The sequence below is a fragment of the Orcinus orca genome, chromosome 3 (genome assembly GCF_937001465.1).
Source record: "Orcinus orca chromosome 3, mOrcOrc1.1, whole genome shotgun sequence".
Lineage (NCBI taxonomy): Eukaryota > Metazoa > Chordata > Mammalia > Artiodactyla > Delphinidae > Orcinus > Orcinus orca.
In genome coordinates, this window is record NC_064561.1 from 125533172 (window position 1) to 125557640 (window position 24469).

Below are 24469 nucleotides of genomic sequence, written 5' to 3' on the forward strand. Positions count from 1 at the left end.
TTTTGTAATTACTTTTACCAGTGCTCTTTTGTTTTTCTCACGTGGACTGAAATTACTGAGTGAGGTCAGTTGCTTTCAGCCTGAAGAATTTCATTTACTATTCCTTGTAAGGCAGCTCTGTTATCAACAAATCCTCTCTCTGTTTTTGTTTATCTAGGACTACCATTATTTTGCTTTTATTTTTGAAAGATAGCTTTGCTGGATGTAAGATTTTTGGTTAGCAGGGTTTGGTTTTGTTTTGTTTTTTCCCTTTATGTACTTTGATAATGTTGTTCTACTGTCTATGGCCTCCATTGTTTCCAATAAGAAGTCAGCTGTCAATCTGGATGTTGTCTTTTTATTGAGTCTGACAATCTCTGCCTTTTGATTGTATTTTTTAATTCATAAATATTTAATGTCATAGATATAGCTAAATTTACATTTCCTATTTTGCTTTTTGTTTTCTATCTCTCATGTCTTTTCTCCCCTATATTTCACCTTTGTTACTTTCTTTTGCATTAAGTTAATATATTCTAATAAAACTTTCAAATTTCTTTAATGATTTCCCACTACATTTTTTGAATTGTTTCCTTAGTGATTGCTCTCACAGTTATGGAGGCTAGAAGTGAGTCATTTTTCTTTTGTTGCTTTCAAGATTTTCTCCTTGTCAAATATTTGCAAATTATATATCTGATAAAGGGTCAATATCCAAATTATATAAGGAACTCCTACAACTCAAGAGCACCCCCCAAATGATTAAAATTGGGTAAAAGACTTGAGTAGACATTTCTCTGTAAAGACATACAAATGGCCAACAGGTACATGAAAAGATGCTTAACATCATTAATCATCAGGGCAAGGCAAATCAAAACCATAATGAGATTATCACCTCACATGTGGTAGGACGGCTAGTATCAAAAAACCAAAAGATAACAAACGCTAGTGAGAATGTGGAGAAAAGGAAACCCGACAGCCATAATGGAAAACATAATGGAATTTCCTCAAAAAATTAAAAATAGAACTATCATATGATCCAGCAATCCCACCTCTGGGTATATACCCCAAAGAACAGAAATCAGTATCTCTAAGAGATATCTGCATGCCCATGTTCATTGCAGCATTATTTATAATACAAGAGGAAACAACCTAAATGTCCACTGACAGGTGAATGAATTTTTAAAATGTGGTATACACATACAATGGAATATTATACAGCCTTAAAGAGGAAGAAAAGCCTGTCATTTGCTCCAACATGGATGAACTTGAAAGACATTATGCTAAGTGAAATAAGCCAGATGCAGAAGAACAAATCTTACATGATTCCACTTATATCAGGAATAAAATACTCAAACTCATAGAAGCAGAGAGTAGATTAGTGGTTAAGAGCAGCTGGGGTGAAGGGAATTGGGGATGTGTTAATCAAAGGGTACATAGTTTCAGTTATGCAAGATGGATAAGTCCTAGAGATCTACTACACAGCACGGTGCATATAGTAAATGATATTGTATGGCATACTTAAAAATTTGCTAAGGCAGAGTTTGTCGGTGATGGGGGGGTGAATTTACTATTACTGTTTCAGTACCAGGTGCTTTTCATACATTGTCTCTAATTCTCACAGCAACTCTCTAAGGTGACATTTTGTACTAACAACTGGCTGTAAGCTACTTGCACTTGACTGGTACAAGGACAGAAGAAACATTTCAGGGCACCTAAGGTTAGCTTTAAGAAGTCCATGACTACTAGCAAGTCACTAAAACAGTTTGAAAGCCTTCACCCCACTGATTCTTGTCTGCCTACTGACACCGCCAGATCAGGAACAGAGGATGAGAAGCTCTGGAAAAGTGATGATCACAGTTAAAAAGAAAAAAGAAAAGAATCTGCAAGATAAAGATACTATTTACTTTCTCTTTCCAGACTAGTAAACTGAAGCTCAGAGAGTTTAAGAAACATGCCCAAAGTCACACAACTCCTAAATGTCAGGTGTAGGATTCAAATCCAGCTGTACCTCGAAGGCTTTGTTCATCTTATGCTTCTTCCTTTACATCCTAACAGAAACATAAAACCAGACATTTGAAGACACGTGTCTGGAAATCATCAGCAAAGTCTAGGGTTGCTTCTATTAAATCTTTCTAGTCCCACCTTTCAGAGTGCTAACTGTTCCTTCCATTGAATCTCCATGCTAGAGCATCTGTAACCAATATGTCTGTCTCCCTCTCTAGCCTGTAAGTGTCCAAAAGCAAGGACCACATCTTTGCAGCTCCAGCACCTGGTCTGGAAGCTGGCACATAGGAGTCAATCCATGTGCTGAGATGAAGCTTAGGGAAAGAGGCCTTGCAGAGGAATTCCTCTCAGGCTCCAAAGTGGGGGAAGTGCTGGGGTCCTCTACCAAAGAGGAGCATCTCAGGATGCCCCAGGGGGGTCAGAGGAAGTACCCTCCCCACCTTGAGGAGAACCTGGCAATCCCCTGGCCTTTCCTGGGCTTCGCAGCGGTCCAGCCAGGATGAGCTTCCATGTCACAACCATAGAATTTATTTCTCTCTAAGGGGGGAAAACTGCATCTCTGGGGGAACAATACATTGCCTTGTGACTCAGAAAATACGATCTGTGATCCCATACACCATAAGATGTGCAGTAGGAATCTGCAGGGGCCACCATCACATGACTGTTAACTGCATCTCTGCCGAGGTCCCTACATTATAAATAGAGTGTGCCCAATGAGGGGAGGGGGGAAGGGGACAGGAAGCTTCTTTACTGATCCAGCAGGAACGTAGTGGGTAAATTTGTGGTGTGTGGTCTTAGAGGATCCTCTGACTGAGTCAGTTCACCACTAGGGAGTGGTCAATTGGTAGCTGCTTTTCCCTGTCTGCACACCTGCCCGGAGCAATTCTGTACCATTTTATCATTACTATTTGACTGCTTAAATGGGACCATTATGGCAAAGTTCATTTTACTCTTAAATCCAGAGGTACCAGTAACTGATGCAGTTTTCAATTTGGAAAAATAAACAAAATGAGATAGCAGCAGCTAACCCAGTCTGCTTCTGATTTACCAATTTATCTCCTATAGATATTCTGGATGTGATTATTAGCACGTGCTGACGCAGAAGTACGAGATAACGGCTCCAAATCCGCAACTATTCCTTTGCAGAAGATGAGTAATAGTTTTTCAGCTGCTCCAGTCTATGGTATAATTATGTTATTAGCAGTATTATCCAAAACAAATATACCATAGTACCTTATGACCAATTTTTTTTAACACTGATTTGTTTCCTTCCCTTTAAAAATATACATTAAAACTCCATTTAGCAGTTACCCTGATGTCTGTCCTTTCCACTCTCGGGAACGGTTTTCTCACTGCCACGGCCAAAGTCCTTTTCTCAGTTAGTCATGACCACCTCTTCTGCCCTTGGCCTCCAGGCAAGAGACTTTTCCTATCATTCAAACAATTTATTTTATGACTTTTCTCCTCTCCCCTCTTAAGCATTCACAAAAGGTCTGTGTTAGCCCCCCTCCCCCCTCATGCTATCCTATCCAAAACTCACTTGTCTCCTGTGGGCTCTGCATCTCTGTTCAAAGATGTCTTCAGTGCCCATCTCTAGGGCTAGTTTCCCCATCAAGCCTCAGAACCCACTTCCAAATGCCTTCCTGGCCAGTTTCTCCTGAGCAGCTTGGTTGGCTTCTCAAACTCAACAGAAATTCACTGGGTACCATTTACCGCCAGGCTCTGTGCTATGTGCTACGGGTGGTCTGTGAACGAGACACTCAGTTCTTGTGCTTATAGTACAAGTAACTAAACTAATTTTCCTTCCTCCCACTCACCAATCCCAGAGATCCAATTTCTGTTTAAGGCACTGCCCCAAACACAACACTTGGCCATGAAGCCTCAGTACCATACGATATGTTCCTCGTCCCTGCTCCCATGGTTAGTCGGTTGTGAAGGTTCCGGAATTCTCTGGGAAACAGCCTCTCCCCTCTAGTCCCTCTGCCATCACCCACAGTCAGGCCCTTGACACCTATTGTCTGGACAGTTCAAATGCATCTTAGCCACTCCTCTCCAATCCAGTCCCAACGCCCAGTCTCCTAAGGGAGCGCTCACACCGGATCACTTCTCTGCTAACACATCCACTGCTCCCCACCTGCACCAGAAGAAACTCCCGGAAACCTCTTCATGAACAGGTAGGTCTCCAGCCACCTTTCCAATTGCTCGCCTCTGTGCATGTTCCACTTCAACAAAACTGAACAACATTTGACTCCCAATACTCGGTCTACGATCTCCTCGCCTTTGTGCCTTTGCTCAGCCTATTCTCTCTCCCAGAAACAGCCTTTCTCCACCTGCATCTCTGCAAGCCCAAATTCTACCCACAATTCCAAGCCTGGCTCCAATACCACAGTCTCCTGAAGACCTTTTCCAATCCATGCCTCCCTCAAACAGAATTCATCTCTCAGTCCTCTGGTTCCCGTATCATTTTGGTGACAAGTGTCTTGTGCCCTGGGTTTTGTCTGGTTGAGCTTTGTATTTGCCATGACGCAGAGCACAGTGCGGTGTCTTTAGACTCAGTGAGAATCTGATGAATGAATGGATAAGTCCCTGTTAGTCTTCTTTCTGGGTGAGAACTGCTAAGCTTTGAAAGGTGGCATTCCACAAAGACATCTCTAATCTATTGATTGGAATAATAAATAGATAATTAAATAAATAGATACAGAGTTCTGAGAAGCCAACCACGTCACATATATAATCTGCCTCTACTCTGGTGTATATGTTTATGGATGAATTGATTCCCACGGCAGGATTTCCTTTTGTCCCTGTTAGCAGTTTGGCTAACTCTTTTAGCTTTCAATCAGTTCTTCTGACCAGTAGTATTTTTAATATTTCTGACTTAACTAGATTCTGCTGAGACAACTAAGCTACTCTCAGAAAAGCCATTAAATTTCATGTAGATAGGAGGGGAAAAAACCCTGCAGTCACATGATAGTTTTATCACCATGACTCTGGCACTGAGAAACTATTTCTACAAAGCAGAGTCACACTGTGCCCTGCACATCTGGGGTCCATTCTGGGATGCAGAGCTGTAAATGTGGTTAGGGACTGTGACGCCCCCCACTGTGTAGGAGAAGGACCAGCCTAAAGAAGCCAAATTCCCATTTCTGTGGAGGAAAAAACAACTGTGCCTCCTTCAGCTTTCGATAAAACATTTAGTCTTTGGAAAAAAAAAAAAATCCTTCCTCAAAAATGGCACGTAATGCTCCCTTGTCTATGGATGTTACTGTATATTAATGAATAAGGAAATCAGTCCCATTTACATGTACCCCTTCCATTGTTTGAAATCATAATATCATTTAGAACCTTTCTATCATAACTGTTAGGGATGCTGCTGCTTCTTGGCTGGGGGGCCTAAGACAGGGCTGCTCAGTGAGGGGCTTGAAACTAGCAGTGCCAGCATCACCTGGGAGCTTGTTAGCATAAAAGGATCTCAGACCCCACTCCAGGTCTGCTCTATCAACACCTGTCTCCTCCAGTGACTTGTCTGCACTTTTATGTCTGAGAAGCACTGGTCAAAATCACAGTGTTTCTGAAACTTCCCTTTGAGTAAGAATTACTTGTAGTGCTTATACAACATATACAGTTTCCAAGGGTCATCCCATAGCACTGATTCAGAAAGTCTGGGATCAGATATAATTTTGGTTAAATGAGATAATGAAATTAATGTGACGTAGATGAGGCCTGACACACAGAAGGCAAAGAACAAACTCTAAGCCCTCCTGTCATCACCACTACAGGTAGGGTTGCCGGATTTAGCAAATAAAGCCACATGATGCCCAGTTAAATTTGAATTTCAGGTAAGCAAATAATTAATATACGTAAGTATATACCAAATATTGCATGAGACATACTTATATTAAAATATGATTTCTTTGTTATTTATCTCAAATTCAAATTTAACTGGCCATTCGGTATCCCTAACTACACTTGACTTCGGAATATCTGGGGCAGGGGAGTTGGCGGTAGATACGACTGGAAAAATAGATTAGGCCCAGACTGTGGAGAGCTTGAATGCCATTCTAAGGAGTTTAAATCAATCTATACTTAACATTTTTGAGCAGGGACATGATGTGACCCAAGCCCTCCACCCCCTACTGCTAGGAATGATCAGAAGACAAGGCAAGTGGGCTACAGGGACAAGAATCTCCATCCCAAAGACCCTTTAGGAAGGGAGACCAGAGGATCGTAGTCATAGCTAGTGATCATGTCATGAAGAATAAAGAAGTTGAGAATTCCAAAATCTTAAATTTATTTTGTATTAATTCTAAACTCTTAAATTATTTATTTATACCCTGCCCTGACCCATAAAAATAATTTAAACCAGCTACTTGACTCTTCTTTTTGAAGGAATAGCTGGTGCACAGCTGAGCCCTAGCCTTATTTACAGAGAGCTATTTGCAATTGGAGAGAAGAGATATCTAGTAACCCAGCAAAAGCCAAATTTCCAATGTCCTTCCAATGCCTACTCTGTCAGAACCCAGAATTTGGTTTCCGGACATTCCAAATCCCTGGTGCAAAGCTCAGTTGTAAAATCAATCAATTCTCCTAATCACAGTCTATTTGCTCTTATTTCCCATAATTCTTTTCTTTAATTGAAGTATAGTTAATTTACAATGTTGTGTTAGTTTCAAGTGTATAGCAAAGTGATTCGGTTATACATATATATATATATATTCTTTTCCAGATTTTTTCCATTATAGGTTATTACAAGACACTGAATATAGTTCCCTGTGCTATATAGTTGGTCCTTGTCATTTAGCTATTTTATATATAGTAGTTTGTATCTGTTAATCCCAAACTCCTAATTTATCTCTCTCCTGGCCACCCTAACCCCTTTGGTATCCATAAATTTGTTTTCCATGTCTGTGAGTCTATTTCTGTTTTGTAAATAATTTGTATCTTTTTTTTTTAGATTCCACATATGAGTGATATCACATGATATTTGCCTTTCTCTCTCTGACTTACTTCACTGAATATGATACTCTCCAGGTCCATCCATATTGCTGCACATGGCATTACTTCATTCTTTTTTATGGCCAACTAACACATAATTCTTAATAACCTCGCTATCTAGCTTCCTAATCCACAACACAGAAACATCAGGAGATGAATTAAAGACAGATAAAATGGCAACAGTGACAGGGTAACAGAAGGGGGTAAATAAAACACAAAGTATAAAGAATAAAAACGAACATCCTGTATCATCAGGAAGCATTTAAATGATATATGATAAAGTTAGATATCATATAAAACACTTTGATTTCCATTTAAAAAAACAGGCTTAAACACGAAGCGCTTTGATTTTTGAAGAGGTAAGCTTTGTACCAGGTATTTGGAATGTCCAGAAGAGGTAAGCTATTTTATTTACCAAAAATAAACACCTCACTTCTCAAAAAAGTTACATAAGTGAAGCGACACTTTTTAATCTAATGATTATGTATCTGACTCCAGGTGAACTAAAAATTGCCCCCAGAATGTTTTAGGTTTTGTTTGTTTCCCCTCTGATTTTTAAGTAGCCTAGTTGATCCACCCCAAATCCCTCCCTACATTCTTAAGTATTTCCCAGGAGGCTCAACAGAAATTCAGCAGCCCAGAATGTTCTTACATGAGAGGCCATTACAGCCAACTCCATGCCAGAATTTCTCAGGAATCCCTCAGGAAAAAAGCTACAGGGCGCAGCTGCTACTGACAAAGAATGGGGGGCCCATCAGGCCCTGATTCCTGTGAAACTGCAAGAATCATGGCAGGAAAAGCTGTTCTGTTATTGCATTTTTTAAAAAAGTCTTTATTGAATTTGTTACAATATTGCTTCTTTTTTATGTTTTTCGGCTGCGAGGCATGTGGGATCTTAGCTCCCCGACCAGGGATCGAACCGGCACTCCCTGCATTGGAAGGCGAAGTCTTAGCCACTGCACCGCCAGGGAAGTCCCTGTTATTGCATTTTTATCTGTATAGGACTCACGGCCAGTTCCAGCGTCTCCTCAAATACAGGAGACAGGTGAACTCCATCTATCTCTGAGGATGACTGGGCACACCTCCAAATGACTTCTTTCCTCCTGTTTTCTTTTTTTCCCTTTTTGTATTGTGCTAAAATTTATATAACATACGATTTGCCATTTTAACTATGTTTAAGTGTACACCTCGGTGGCATTAACTACATTCACGATGCCATGCAGCCATCACCACCACCTGTTTCCAAACTCTTTCGTCACTCCAAACAGAAACTCTGTAACCATTAACCGTTATCTCCCCATTCCCCTCTCCTTGTAGCACCTGGTAATTCCAATCTACTTCCTGTCTCTATGAACTGGCCGATTCTAGATAATTCATATAAGTGGAATCACACAATCTTTTGTCCTTTTGTGACTGGCTTATTTACCTAGCATGTTTTCAAGGTTCATCCATGTTGTGGCATGTATCAGAACTTAATTCTTTTTCTTCTTAAAATTTCTTTTTTGGCTTACTTTTTACGTGGTTTTTCTTGTTTTATTTTTTCTTATCATCCAATTTCTTTATCATCCTTCCTTCCAATTTTGGACATCACTAACCACCACGCAGCTTCCTCCTGTCCATCCATTTCCTGCTTTAACATAACAAGGGGGAGATGCTGACTCCACCTTAAGGTGGAATCTTCTTTACACATTAGTTCGATCACTGTCAGGAAGCATCGGGCTGGAGAGACAGTAGCCTTGCTTCTCACAGAGGGTGTAACACAACGTGTTCTCATGGTCCACCTGAATTCCTAGGAGAAGATTTCTTCGTGTGGTAGAAGTATCTTTGCTACGCCAACCTGAATGATCCTACAGAAGCCAAGGATGGTCCCTGAGTGCTGGGAGGAAGGTTCAAACAGAAGGCCACAGAGGTAAATTAGATTCTTGAATCTGGAGGTGAAAGCACCCTCCCCAATCCTCTCCCAAATATGCCCATGTCCTGCTCTCCCCCTCCTGACAATGGTACATCTCCCAGGAGGGGAGGAGAGCTCCCTTGGGTAGATTTGATTTTATGTAGTCGTTGGGAAGGGTAAAAGGACCCCGTGCTAAAATCTTGCTTGGGAGCTTAAACTTGACCTCTTACCATCAGTTCTCTCCTCTCTCTGATGGGCATGTTATGTTCATATTAACTGTGCCGTTATGTCACATGGTGTCAGCATTTTCGCAGAAAAGGGGGCACACAGATTTCATTCTCACTTTGCTTCACACAAATCCCTCCCAAGGCCTAAGATAGTCTTGGTAATGATTTTACTTAAAACTACTTTTTCTCTTCTCTTTGGACATTGTAAATACCTAAATTTAAATACCAAAAGCTATCGGGAACATAATTTATTTTGTGTATTGATCTTTGGTAATTCAAACGCTACAGAAATATTCCCCAAATGCCTTTTTCTCCGAAAAACAACAACAAATCTTTGTCTCTTAGAAGAAAGCTGTGCTCCAGCACTTACTTCAAAGCACCTTATTAACGTACCACACGAGGCAGAGCAGTTCCAACTTTCACATTTTCCCAACTTCACCAAGTGCACACTGAATGCTAAGCAGCCCCTTGAACTTCCCCTCTGCGAGCTTGAGCCTATGCTAGGTACCTAAGCAGAACTCCTCTCCCAGGCACTAACTGACGGTGCTATGGAGATGCCCTGCAAAAGTGCCTGAGGTGAGGCTCAGTCCTGCTCTCTGTGAGCGCTTCCCCGGGCCTCAGGAGAGAAGCTGCTCTCCTTCCCTCCCTTTCCACGATGTGGCTGGGCCGACGTGATGGTACAGATGGGCTCTGACCACTCTACCAAGCCCCCGCCTGGCCACAGTGCAGGGTGGGGGGCTCTTACATGTGGGCGAGAACTCCCTCATCAGTGGCATAACTAGCAGGTCCACCGTCCTAAAGCAGAGCCTTCTCTCTTTCTTTTAATGGTAATTATATCGATGTCAGTTATTGAGGATAATGGTGCAAAGTTTCCAGAGGAGACTGCGTGAACGCAAACCTGAGACAGGCAGACAAAGTGGGCAAAGCATGAAGCCCGTTGCATGCTCGATTCCCCAACGCCCAAGGGAACCCCATCCTGTCCTCCATGCAAGGACCCTCCTTTGGGGGCTGAAGGGCGGCACGTCTTTGATATGCCCACTCCCCTAATTTTTGCTCTGCTCCTTGCCCTTGAGATGCCAGAAACACAGGTTAGTGCTGGAAGGAAAACCTAGCTATGATCATGATCAGATGAGATCTGGAAATTCCCCCCCCATCCCCCCGGCCCCCAGCCCCCATGTCCTGGGGCTCTGGGCCTCAGAGCTTCCCAGATCTCCACCCAGATCTCCACCCAGAGTCTCCGGAGCACCAGCCTGTCTCCAAAGGATGCAAAGAGGAGGCTATGCTCTCTCTCTCAGCTCAACACAGCGGGCAGGCCAGTGACTCTACAGAAGCCAAGCACCTCCCAGTCCTGCTGAGCCAAACGCAAGCCCCAGGTGGACGGGACTCGACCACACTGTTGAAGGGGTTTCCACCCCATTCCTTTGAGAGAAACCTCCTGGTGTCAGATTTTGGAATGAATGAAATAGGAACCTTAAGACAAGGAAACCTATGATTGATGGAAGTTGTAAATGTCGTTTCCTGTTTGTTTTTTTTCCAAAAAAATAAACCTCAGCAACTTCTGGGCCACCAATACACACATGCTCCCTGGTTAGGAGTGGGACTGAAGCCCCCTGATGGAAGCATTTTTCATAGCCCTAAGTCCATGCTAGGTCCATTCTCTCCAACTCTATCGTTCTGAGGCATTAAAAGGCAGTCCCTCATTTCTCAACATTTCCCAAATATTTTAAGCTAGTTTGACAGTTTGACACATGATGTGCTAAAATAAACGTCCTACTAATCTGAGTGTGCTTAACATCCAACAACTGTAACTGCTATGTGAACGTCTATAGAGTTATATTTGCACTTTATTTTTTATTTTTTAAAATAAATTTATTCATTTATTCTTTTAGCTGCGTTGGGTCTTCGTTGCTGCTCGCGGGCTTTCTCTAGTTGTGGGGAGCGGGGGCTACTCTTCGTTGCGGTGCGTGGGCTTCTCATTGCGGTGACTTCTCTCTTTTTTCATTCATTCATTCATTCATTAATTTACTTATTGACTTACTTATTATTTTTGACTACATTGGGTTTTTGTTGTTGCACACAGGTTTTCTCTAGTTGCGGCGAGTGGGTCTACTCTTTGTTATGGTGCGCGGGCTTCTCATTGCAGTGGCTTCTCTTGTTGCGGAGCACGGGCTCTAGGCGCATGGGCTTCGTACTTGCAGCATGTGGGCTCAGTAGTGGTGGCTCGTGGGCTCTAGAGTGCAGGCTCAGTAGTTGTGGCGCACAGGCTTAGTTGCTCCGTGGCATGTGGGATCTTCCCAGGCCAGGGCTCAGACCCATGTTCCCTGCATTGGCAGGTGAATTCTTAACCACTGTGCCACCAGGGAAGTCCCTATATTTGCACTTTAGTTATACTTTCCCCTTGATCATTTTTACTCCTTTGAATATTCTGAATCTGCCCTAAGTTCTTGGAGGGTCAAGACCATGGTTTCTTATCTCCCTTCTCCTTTGTATCTCCTGAGGTTCCTCACTACCTAATGTTGATCCCCAAGTAACAGAGCCTCCAGGCGCAAAAGGCACCTCTGTGTGACTGGGAAAAGGTGCTCATCTGGGTGGATGAATGACAAAAGGAACCTCTTTGGAGTAGAAGAATTAGAAAGTCAACCCTTCCTCCAGGCAGGTGGAAAGAGCCCCAGCCTGGGTGAGTGGCTTGGTGAGTAGAGGAGGGCTGGATTCCAGCCCCTTCACCACCAGCCTGGTGTCTTTGTGCAGGTCACAACCTGCACAACTGTACATGGCAGCCCCACAAATTAAGCTGGCTATGGAAAGTACTTTCATTAGGATTTGCAACAGTTTTCTCAGCTGTCAGCTTCTCTTTTTCCAGACTCTGTCTTGAGAGTAAAATAATAAATTTAATGGTAGAAATAAGCATATTCCAATATTGAGAAATATTTGCTCATTCCTAATATGCACAAGAAGACTGCATTTTTTTTCATTGTGGTAAAATATTCATAAAATTTATCATCTTCACCATCTTTAACAGAGAGATGTGAAAATAATTTAAGGAACATTACATTTTATTTTTAAGCAAATTCCTTACATTTAAAATTTTTAATGGGAAGAAGTCATTGTTTGCCGATCATTTTGTATTTGATTACAGACCTTAGTTTTGAAATTGAAGGTAAGAACAATAACCAAGGACCTCTTTTACTTTTCCTCTCACAACCTTAAAGACGAATAAGAAATTTCAAAGTGTAAGATAAGAATGTCAGTTTGCAAATACGTGGGTTGGGAATACGTACATCAGCAATTCATCAGACTAATGTTTCAAGATGAATGTAATCAAATCGTTTCCTACTCTCTGAAGCATTCTGCAGAAAACTTAAGTCCTATAAAAGCCCTTGTTATGTGAGAATATTGAGACATTAGATTTCCCATGAAAAGGTGCAGCTGCATCTTGGTGTTTAGAATTCAAACCTACAAGTCTGTATTATTTGTATTTGGCTTGATCCAGTTATCGGATGATTCACAATTCTGATTGCCTTATTGAAACCAAAGTCCACAATTAACAGATTCCCTAATCCGATGACACATCACCAAGTTCTCCAGTGTCTTCACTCTGAGTGCCAGACTGAATTAGGATATGTAAAGCCAGTACTCCCAGTGGATCAGAATCCTCACCCAGGAATAATCTAGGACATAGCGATATAGGGACTCAGGATGCAAGAATCAGCCTTCAGGTTCAAAGCTGTATTGTGGGAAATCCCCCAGGGACCATCCGGGTGACAGAGGGCATGTACTATGCTTTCACGCTTTCACAGTCCCAGAACGTACTTATTGGTGAGTTTCAGGAATGCAACACAGCGTTTCTGCTCACTCCTCTCCTGTAGACTCCTTGGATGGAGGAATCTTTTCAGGTTGCTTAGTCCGACTCCATTCGGATGTCAGAAACCTCTCTTTTCCCAGAAGCATGTGAAAGACCCAAGGGAATAAGACACAGGAGTATAATGGCAATGAATTATTGAGTCTTCTTTTCCCATTTGCAATAATGAATCCAAATAAGGTTTTGTTAGTTTTGGTGGAAGGATGTTCTCTCTGAGTCAATAATAAGTTTTTAATTCCAATTAGGATCACTATGACAGCAAGAGGCTAAACAGAGCCAGAGGGCGCACTCACAACAGAGATCAAACCTCCCTCCAAGATACAGAGGCAGACGTAGAGAACAATGGGATTGGGCAGGCTGCAGAGCTGCTGATCCTGAAACCTGCAGCGTACACTTTTAGGGTACAAAGCTACAGGTTTTAAGAGCACACCTAGATGCCAAACGATTAAAATCTTAGAATAAAGCTAAAAGAGGAAAAACTCTGCATCACTCTTTGTTACCAGCTTGGATATATGCTGGTCCCCTGGCAGCACTGGGCAGGGGTGATACACACCTGGAAAGATGCTAAGTACACAGGGAGGAAGTCACTGCACTTTGCTGCAGTCTAGTGGTAAACCACTGTCAGTGGGACTTAAAAAAGGGGATCTCAGAAACGTGAAGCTTTTTTCCCCCCACAAATACAGACATCTAGATATAAAGCAGCTAGAAATCCCAGCAAACTTGTTCTTGTTTTGTTAATAGCTAAAGGAATAAGGGACCATATGGAGGGATGGAGAAAGAAATTAGGTTTGAGTTCAAGTCATATCCATCCAGCCCAGCCTTCAAGGAAACTACCCTTTCTATAAGTGGTAAATGCAAATTAAAGAGAGAGAGAGAAAGAATTCTGTATGTTCTAAGGAATTCCACACCATCCAAGTAAAAACTATAAAAAGAGGTTAAAAGACATGCTTAAAGGCTTACCAGAGATCTTTTTTTTTCTGTTTTATTTACTATCGTATCTTGAGTTTAAAACAGTGCTTGTCACATAGTAGGTGATGTAAAAGACCCAAGGAAATAAGACCCAGGAATATAATGGCAATAAATTATTGAGTCTTCTTTAATTTTAATTCTTTTTTTCAAAAAATTTTTGTTGAATGAACACTACAGTTGTCAATGGGAGATAAAGGAATGCCAAAGGGTCTGCCTTGAAATGATTGATAGCAAAATATTGAGTAAAGTGAAAATCACTGCTCCATTCCTAGCCAGAAATATATCATAAACTCACAAAAATCTGTATTTATTCTAGAATTATTTAGAAATATTTTAAAAACTTTCAAGAGCTTCCAAAAATGAAAAAAAAAGGTCAAGTAAAATTCCATACATACAAATATACTCTTCTTAATGCTTTAAATGTTCTTGGTCTAGCTCTGCTTTTGCCCAATATGCCAATCAAATCTAGCCATTATTGTAGATGTTTTAAAGGAAAACTAGTATGTACTGCAGATGGGATATTTCTCTGGGAAACCCAGGTGATGACCCAAGTAGGCCTCCCAGGGTGATAGCTACTTCCTCCCAATCCTGGTCTGGACCTTGGTTCTACGTGTTCAGAAACCGGACATGGCAGCACACCAAGGAGAGATCTGTCTCTCAGAAGCAGACTCCCAATAGTCAACCTCACCATAGACTGATGGAAAAAGCCCAGTTAGTAAAAACAAAAAACCACAGAATTGCCAAGAAGGCTGGCATCCTTTGGGAAGCACATTCCTGATGGGCAAATTCTAGAGAGCTAAACTTGAAGTCTTCATGTTACTTTGGAGCATAGAGTTAGAACAAGAGGTCTTAGCTACAGGATTCATACCTTCACGAACTCTAGGCCAACACTGCCTAATGCAGCCTTCACTACGATAGGAATACATGTAGCCCTCAAACCAGACAGGTTAAATCCTTTGGTCAGGAGACCCCAACCCCAAGCAGCATTTAGAAGGGCATTGCCACCATCTGTATCTATGACTTTCCCTTTTGTGTTCCTCCATTACTGTTGAATTCCCATTCAAAACAACACATTTTAATTTAGATATGTCTATACCGTCAATGGGGTCTTAAAGTGTTAATGATCTCAAAGACTGTCATTCATTCATTCAACAAATATTTGTTGAGATCCTACCATGCACCAGGCACTGATCTGGGCAGGGAGAATACAATAGTGAATAACACACAAAACCCCCTGGTCCCAAGGGGCTTACATTCCTTCTCTTTAACTTCTGCTACTCTGCCTCTTTAAGATGACTTTGCACTATGGGCCGATTGTATAGGTTAATTCTCCAAGGCAATCAAATCTCTCACTTGTGACTGCTGCCATTATGTGCTTCCTATAAATACAAAAAACAGGTGGTATCTTCTATTAGCGTTTTAGAAAAGGGAGAAAGATGTGTAAGTTCATCAGGTGATTACACTACTGGAGTCCAGAAACAAAAAGTGAATTTCTAGGTCATTGCTTGAGATACCAGAGTGACACAGTCTTGCCAATCATTGAGAGCCTTGTATTCTTCCAGGAGCAAACCCAATCAAGAGGATTTTAAATAAAAATATTAGAGAACTGGAAAGGAGCGTGGGATTAGGAGTTGTTCTATATGCGTGTGTTCTATAGTCTGTCTCAGCTAATACCTAGCCACGGGCTAGGCAAGTCACCCGAACTCCCTAGGTCTCCTACCCTCATCTTTAAGACGACAGGGTTTGCCTCCATCACTAAGGCACCAACACCTGGAATATACCATGATCTCCCCTGATAACAGGAACCAAGCCTTATTCATCTCAGTTTCCTTACAGGGCCTTGGGCCATGCCGCATACATAATGACCACTCCATAAATACTGCTTTATCAAACACTGAACCTACTGTAATACCAGTGTGGCAGCTGAAGTCACTGATATTCCAGAAGATACCTTTAAACATTGTGTTGTTGCTGTTTGGCTATGGAATCCTTTATTCACATAAACTGCAGAAGTAGGAGATGAATCTGAGTCTGCTCTGGTGATGCAGGTCCCATCACCACCCCCTCCCCTACTCCATCTACCTCCAAAGAGGGCTACACAGAACCAAAGTGTCTAAATGAACATATACATCAAATTTAAAAGTGTCCCCATGCAGGTGAATTTATTTCTGGCTATCAGATATTTGGGGGCCAAAAGATTCTCCAACACCTTGCTAAACTGACAGGTACCTTCATTTGGCCATTTTCCGCCTTCTGTTTAGCTGTGTTCTCCATGGTTCGCCTCCCTCTTCAGACTCCCTCGTCTATCCTCTGGTCCTGACTACTCTCCTACCCATCAGAGCAACACCCTCCAAATGGACCTCATCAGTATCCCCACGTGCTCTGTCTTCTCTGTCTTCAATCTCAGTTGCCCATACCAATGCCCGCCCAGCCTCTCAAGCCCAACCCCTTGGATGTCATCCTCAATTCTCTACTTACCATCTTTCTCATTCACCAAATCTTGCCATGTCTCTTTTAGAAACATTTCCCTATTCTTACCCTGTTAACTGATTTAGTTCAAGAGTCTACTATTTTTTGCCTGCACTTTCTTGTTAGCCTCCTAACTGACTTTCATGCCTCTAACAGTTATTATAGCAACTATCATTTATTAGGGTTTTCTACATATTAGGTACTTTGCTAAAAGCTATACACACATTCTCTCATTTGATCCTCCCAATCTAATTGAGTATTCTTATTCCCTGTGTACAGATGTGAGGCACAGAGAAATGTCAATTACTTGCAAATCATCACACGTAAAGTAAGTAGCAGAGACTTAGATTTCATGTCCATTTGACTTTATAAGACTCTTTCCCATCTAATTCACTTCCCACACTGCTGACAGAGGTGGTTCTCTAAACTACAGGTCTGATGATGCCATCTTGCGTACTACAGAATAAAACCCAAACCCCTTGTCTTGGTATTAAGGTCTTTCACGATTTGCCCCACAACTTGACCTTGTCTGCCCCAACAAGATCTGCCTGTCATGGCGAACTCCCCACAATCCCCCACAAAGTTCAGATCCTTTGACAACTTTAACATCTTCCTGGAATGCCATTCTCCCTCTTTTCTGCCTGGTAAATTCTTATTTATTCCTCAAAACGCTATTTAAACATCACTTCCTAGATTAATTTTTTACCACTTCCCAAAGGAATTCCTCTGTGATCCTAGAGCACTGTGCTCAATAACTCTGTCATGGAAAAAACATAATGTACTTACATTGATCTCTTCACAAAGTACTTATACCACTGGACAAAAAAGTTCCTGGATGACACAGATCACAATATACTCATCAGAATATCTCCTGATGTACCTTGTCAGGTATCTGGCTCACAGGTGGTGCTCAACTAATACTTATCGAATGAAATGGCCTTGCTATTTCCATTTTGCTTAACTCCTTTCACTTTTTAATCCTACGGTAATCTGGCTTTGTCCCACCTACACTACCAAAACTCATCCTGAAAATCACCAGGCCATGTGGAAATTAGGCGTTATAGTTGATAAATGATAGAAGAAACACTTAGATGGTGTTTAGTTATCATTGAGTTCAGGCTTAGTTCCCACTATGCTTTGGTTAAGAATATATTATATTCCATCTACTTTGTACTAGTCAACACTTGGCCATGATCATGTTTTAATTCCTAAAAATGACTAAGCTTTGTGATCCCCACCCAGAAAGCAGGCAGACCAATAATGATCAGGCTTCCTGCTTCACTAGGTGGGTCTCAGGAGGAAACAGCCCCCTCTGAAGGAAGAGCACAAGGAAAGAGCAGCCAGTGAGGTGCTTGCTGTGCTCTGATGGGCGAGAGCTGGGATGCGGCTCAGCCTGGTCATGCCTTGGGGCTGATACCGCCACACATCCTTCCTGCCTGAGGCTTTCCTTAGAAGCCAACCCGCCCCGCTCAACTACTCTTAGAGGAACTAAGATGTGGTCAGAGAGGGCTCACTCGCACTGCATCAGCTGTGAGGCACAGCACTGGGAAGGGAGAATGCTTGATGCCTGTGCGACCCTGTGACGGGGCTGGGAATCTGGAGGATGTACTGTCACTTCACTCAATACACACAGACTCTTCCCTTAAAAAGACTTCCTAGCCTGGCACACCATGCCTGTTTGAAGAACCATTAGTAGCAGCCAAAACCTTCTTAACATGCCAGGCCTGAGGAGCCCGTTTCAATCTTTATGACAAGACTGGGCAGCACCTAAGACTCGCACATCCCTTCCTTCTTCCAGCAACTTGCGGACCTCCTCTCTCTCCTGGATGCTTCTTTACAGCCTCCTTGAGGACATTTTCCTCACCACCAGTCCCACGAGCAGTATCTGGCAGGAAGCCGCCCTCTCCCTGGTTAAGGTCGTGGGCAGTTTCATCTGAAATGAGATGGCCCTCAAAATGCTCGGCACCTTAGCCCAAATGGGCAGTGGCCCACTGGACGCTCTTCTTCGGTTGCTCGCCCCCCCAAATCTCCAAGTGATGAGTCTAAAACTAAACCTTTCTTCTTTCTCCCTCATGCTGAAACCTATACTCTGCATTACCTAACTTGATGGATTTCCTTCCTTTCAGAAACTGCCCTCTTCCTCCCCCTTCCAAACTAACCAATGACCAGATCCTTGCTGACTCTACCCCTGGACCAGCTCTCCAATCCACACCTTCCTTCCACTGCCTTAGTCAGGTCTGTACCCCTTACGTGGGCTCCCAGCCTGAAGTCTCTTTATTTACACTTCCCTTCTGGTTATTGATACTTGCTTCCTTGTCCTGGCGGTGTGCAGACATCTGTCGTTTCTCCGTGCTGAACTATGACTTCCTTGGATACACAAACCCTCTTTTGCTTTTGTTTTTTGTCCTGTTATCCCCTGTGGTAACATTGTGATTTGCACATAATAAATGCTCAATAAACAGACTTTGGCAATAGAAAATGGATCATCTTAAAGGGATGGTACTTATGCCCCCAAAGGACAGCTCATTAGATAATTAATTAAATATTTGCTCTAACCTCTTCCCAGCCCGATTAACAATGTTACATATGCACACAGGCCATATGCACAGACACACGCACACAAGGTATGCCCTTGACTACCTGGAAGTCAATCTTCTAGCAAACACAAAGAGAGGAGCTATCTTCCCCAAAATTAAAACATAAATTGGTTAGCATTTTTCATTCCTAGTTTTCCTTGAGGGAAATGACACAGTGCTTAGTGGCAAATGAGAAATTATTTTGCAAATTTATCTCCTCCCAAGGCTACCAAACATGGGTCATGCATCTTCCTCTCTTGCATTTTGATCCCACTGCTATGACTTAGTGTGGTAATTATATTACAAAGCTATTATCCGATGAAATGAAAATGGCAAAACAATTTACATGCTTGTCTAAAAAAGACTCCATTAGAATGCAATTATAAGTGGAATTACAACGGCAAATTAATTGAAATGCGAGTCTGGAAGGCACAGTTAGGAGACCATTAAAATGCTTCTGTGGAGGACTCCCAACATGGAGTGAAACCACACATTCCTGGGGCCACATTTTTAACTCACTAAAGCAGGCAACATTTACGAAGAGATGAAAATATCTACGCTCCTATTGTTCCCCAGCATCATCTACACTTGTGCATGCCACCTGGGAGTGTGCAGCACCATCAGGGTTTATGGGAAAGACTGACAGGAGCCCCGCATGTGATACTGCACTTCCATTCAGCACAGAGAAGATAAAGGGCAAGCTCAGCTTAGATTTTTCTGAAATGCTTCCAATACAAAAGCTAGGATCATAACATGAAAAGTTTGCTACTCTAAATTTAAGCCTGCAAGTACTGAATATTTGTGTAGATGTATTTCTAACTATCTGTCTTCTTAAAACATTCTGCTGATATATTCCATTAGCAAAATCATGATAAATATTTTGACTCCGAGGCTTACAGTGGGTAGACTTGCTCACCAAGGAAAAAACAATAAACAAAATACAGTGCTACGTATGAAACAGATATGCTGAAATGATCAATCTGACAAATAACTAAGGACCCTCCTCTGAACCATGATTTGCATTTTGATAGTTGAACACACAAATGAATCTAACAGCAAAAGCCATGCAATCAATATACGTCCCCACTCCCTCCCCTTCACCCCTCCTGGCTTCTATGGATCCATCTCTTCCAGGTACGAAATTAAAGAAACAAATGCCTGAGTCAGACAGAGAAAGACAAGTATCACATGATATCACTTATATGCAGAATCTAAAAAATTAATACAGATGAACTTATTTACAAAACAGAAACTCACAGACAGACTCACAGACTCACAGACATAGCAAACAAACTTACTGTCACCAAAGGAGAAAGGGGGGAAGGGATGAATTAGGAGTTTGGGATGAAAATATACACACTACTATATATAAAATAGATATACAACAAGGACCTAATGTATAGCACAGGGAACTATACTCAATATTTTGTAATAACCTATAATGGAAAAGAATCTAAAAAAGATATATAGGTATAACAATCATTTCGCTGTATACCTGCAACTAACACATTGTAAATCAACTATATTTCAATAAAAATTTTTTAAAAATAAAATTTTATAATGAATATTTAAAAATAAAAAAAGAAACAAATGCTAGGAGTGGATCATATAAGAGAAACAAGATGTAAATCCTGTCTCATGCATGATTCTCTCTCTTATGTTGTCATAGAGCAGGTAAGTAGATGACATTTAATTTTTTTTACACAGAAAAATTCTCAGCATCAATAATTGTAACATTACTTAATAGAGTTACTAAACTACAAAAAGATTTGTATGCTTTGGTTTTTCAAACTTTAGTTCTAAAAAGTCCCTTGGAAACAGAGACACCAAGTATTCTTTCTTTCTTTCACAGACTCTGAAACACATAAAGGTTTAATATGCACATAAACATGTTCTCTGAGGTGAGCTGAGCAAAAGGGGTTTGAAAGGCCTCATGACTTAACGTACCAAGTGTTTGACGTGGACCTTAAGCTTTGGGGATAGTCTGCTGTGCGCATGTTTCTTGGCCTTCTTGTTTTCACTCCCATAGGCAAGTGGGAATGTTAACTAGAGCTGTGTAACAATATGAACCTTGAGTGCATGGTAACTTTAAAACAAAAATCAAACCTGCTCTCTAGATATTTTATAGAGAGATCATATTATTTTAACACATATAATTTAAATATTAATATGATTTGAAATCGATTTTTAAGTCCTATGAGGAAAGGAAGTTTTTCCAGTGTAGGCAAAAAGGTACAAACTTGGAAAAGGAAAAAGTCATCTAGAGACAATTCTATAAGTAAAGGTAACTGAAAAAAACCAACAAGCAAACATACACATAGATTATAGAAAAAATAAAAATTGTTAGAGTCCCGAAATTATTTAAACCATAATGTTATAGATAAATTTGAAATCACATTAGTCAGAGTTTTATAGAATTAACCTCTGTATTTAGAAAAGTGTCAGATAAGTTTCATATAATGGCTTTGGAAGTTAATAAAGGAGAAACTAATGCAACATTTGTAATAGTGTAAGTTAAAATGTATTGCTCTAACTTACTTCAAAATGCATAAAAATAAAAGTGGGATTGACGGATAGATAGACAGATAGATGGATGGCTAGGTGATAAAGAAAATACAGTAAATCTTAACTAGAGAATCTGGGTGGTGGATATATATGGGCATCACTGTACCATTCTTTTGATTCCTTTGCATGTTTAAAATTTTTCAGGTGTTGGACAAAATGCAGGGCTCCATACGAAAAGTATTTATTCTATTTGTTAACTGTCCTCAACAAATAAAGCAGTTTCAGAATGTGCCTCTCTGACATGATGCACTCACCTAGCCATCCGGATCCCGAATCTGGTATGCACAGGTCTGTCTCAGCGCTGGGCAAAACAAAGCCCACGACAAACACCTCCACGCCATCTGCCATCAGGGCCATGCCCAGGACAAAGAAAAGGGCCCACTGGAAGCGGCCGTGACCACACTCTTGGATTATCAGCTCATACTGCTGGGCTAGCTCTTCCTCGTCAGCTCTCCTCTCTGATTCCAGCTCCTGGCGGTCCTTGTACTCATTGCCCTTGGGCTGCCCCACTGCCACAATGCTGTCTTTCCCTTGGTTCATGTTGGGGATGCCCTGATACTCCCCTTCGTAGATTTCATCATCTTCATCGTGACCCTCAGTTGCTTCACTGGAGCCTTCATCATCATTGGCCTCCCCATTATAGGTTTCTCCCGGTGGGTAATAGTCATCATCCTCTTCCTCGTCTTGGAAGCGACTGTAGGACCTCTGGGTGTATTCATCCTGGGCCCGGTCCACTGCTTGATTCACCTTCTTTACAGTCTGTTTCTTCACCTCTCTGGCAATGTCCTTGGCACCCTTCATCAGTGAAGTCCTATCCTTATAGGAGTCTTCCATCTTACCTCAACTGATGGCCAATGAGAAGATGGGAATTTTTCACAGACTCTGGTCAGTGGTTCAGTCCTGACAGCATCATCCACTTTGGGTTCAGGATGGAACTGCAAGAGAAGAAAAACCACAGAAGATATTTTTAATTTTTTTCCATGGCTTTTTCACCATCTAATTCTTGGTCTCTTTTCACTGGTCCCATAGACTAAGACACAGAATTCACTTTTCCTTTCTTTTGAGCACTCAGTTTGCTGGTTCTCTGCTCAAGTGAGATCAGAACTTGGAGTATTTAGGGTTTTTACTATTAGTATTATTGTTTTTAAGGAACTCTGTCTCCTGGGTAAGTTTGCATAGAATGCACAAGCATTCCCCTGAAAATACAACGGAATATCTTAACACCTTTATAAGTACATCCAACTTATTTCGAAAGTGCTAGAAAGACAGACCCTGACGGAGACAAGTAATATTGCTCACAGATACATACATATGCTGCAAAGGCAAACCCAGAATAATAAAAGAATCCTGTCTGACCTCATTCCCTCACAATGAAAAAACAAACAAAACAATAAGCAAGCATCCCTATATACAATGCTATCAAATCATATATGGGTACACCTCATTTTACTGTGCTTTGCTTTATTGCGCTTTGCAGATACTGTATTTTCTTTTTTTTTCTTTTTTTTCGCAGTACGCGGGCCTCTCACTGCTGTGGCCTCTCCCGTTGCGGAGCACAGGCTCCGGACGCGCAGGCTCAGCGGCCATGGCTCACGGGCCCAGCCGCTCCGCAGCATGTGGGATCTTCCCGGACCGGGGCACGAACCCGTGTCCCCTGCATCGGCAGGTGGACTCTCAACCACTGCGCCACCAGGGAAGCCCAGATACTGTATTTTCAGCACGTTAAATGTTTGTGGCAGCCGAGGGTCAAGCAAATCTATTAGCGCCATTTTTGCAACAATATTTGCTCACTTTGTCTCTCTGTCACATTTTGGAAATTCTTGTAATATTTCAAACTTTTTCCTTATTTGTCATGTGATCTGTGATCAGTGATCTTTGATGTCACTACTATGACTTGCTGAAGGCTCAAGTGATGTTTAGCGTTTTTTAGCAATAAAGCATTTTCTAATTAAGGTATGGTCTATTATTTTTTAGATATAATGCTATTGCACACTTAACCAACTACAGTATAGTACAAACATAACTTTTACAGCACTGGGAAACCAAAAAAATTTGTGTGACTTGCTTTATTGCAATATTCACTTTACCATGACAGTCTGGAACCAAACCAGCAATATCTCTGAGTTATGCCTATAAATATTTATAAAATACATTTCCTTTCTACCTTCATTGTATCTCCTTCCAGTAAATGATAACAGAGACTCACATGGCACCCCAAACTGACAATGAGTATTCTCCCCTAGTATGGCAGTCATATCTGTAGGAAATTGGAAGGGTTCATCAAATGATTTGACAGAGATTTTTGATAATCACTGAATTAGAACATGTGACTTGTCCAGTGGGGATGTGCCGTTTCAGAAGCCACCCCCAGGCCAGCAGGGACAGGGAAGCCACTCCCTTCCCAACGCACCCTGTAAGAACCCCAGGCTTTGTCCCTACCTTCTTCATCTCTAGACACCCACCCCCCTAACACACACACACTGCCTGCCACCTTATCTGACTGCAGTTAGCTGCTGCCTTGGATACCAGAGTCAGCAGCCTCCCAGGACCCATCACTTGGTCCTTTCTCATGGACAGCCCCTTAGGTCCTGGCTCAATCAGGATGACTTCTTTCACTTGTCCACTGAACTGTCTGCTCTGGTGGCCCAAGTCAGCCAATATCAGGCCCACCTTGCACAGAAATGATATGAAGGTGAAAAAAATCATCCTCCCCCGTCATTAATTCCCCAAGCCTTGTGCTGTAGCAGTATTCCAAATACTGATTCATAGAATGGCCATTTCTACTCTCTTCTTTTGCATCCAGTGTAAAATACTTGGTAAGCGGCTATTACAAATGTACATTTAAACTGCTCTTCCAGACATGACAGACACACCCAGCAATAGAGACAAAAAGATGTTTGTTTGTAAATGGATTGGGCATCATTACCACTGGATACCTGCA

General features: G+C 41.7%; 1 protein-coding gene and 1 long non-coding RNA gene across 2 annotated transcripts in view; one reads left to right on the forward strand and one right to left on the reverse strand.

Annotated features, from left to right (window-relative positions):
* Window positions 1-24469, reverse strand: part of SV2C (synaptic vesicle glycoprotein 2C) — a 244350-nt gene that overhangs the window by 161742 nt on the left and 58139 nt on the right. Inside the window, exon 2 of the mRNA XM_004270824.3 lies at window positions 21783-22463. Coding sequence (XP_004270872.1) covers window positions 21783-22362 — 580 coding nt within the window. The 5' untranslated portion in view covers window positions 22363-22463. The remainder of the gene's footprint in view (window positions 1-21782; window positions 22464-24469) is intronic.
* The window catches only part of LOC125963932 (uncharacterized), a 498665-nt gene that overhangs the window by 109257 nt on the left and 364939 nt on the right, over window positions 1-24469 (forward strand). The gene's annotated exons all lie outside the window — the stretch shown is intronic.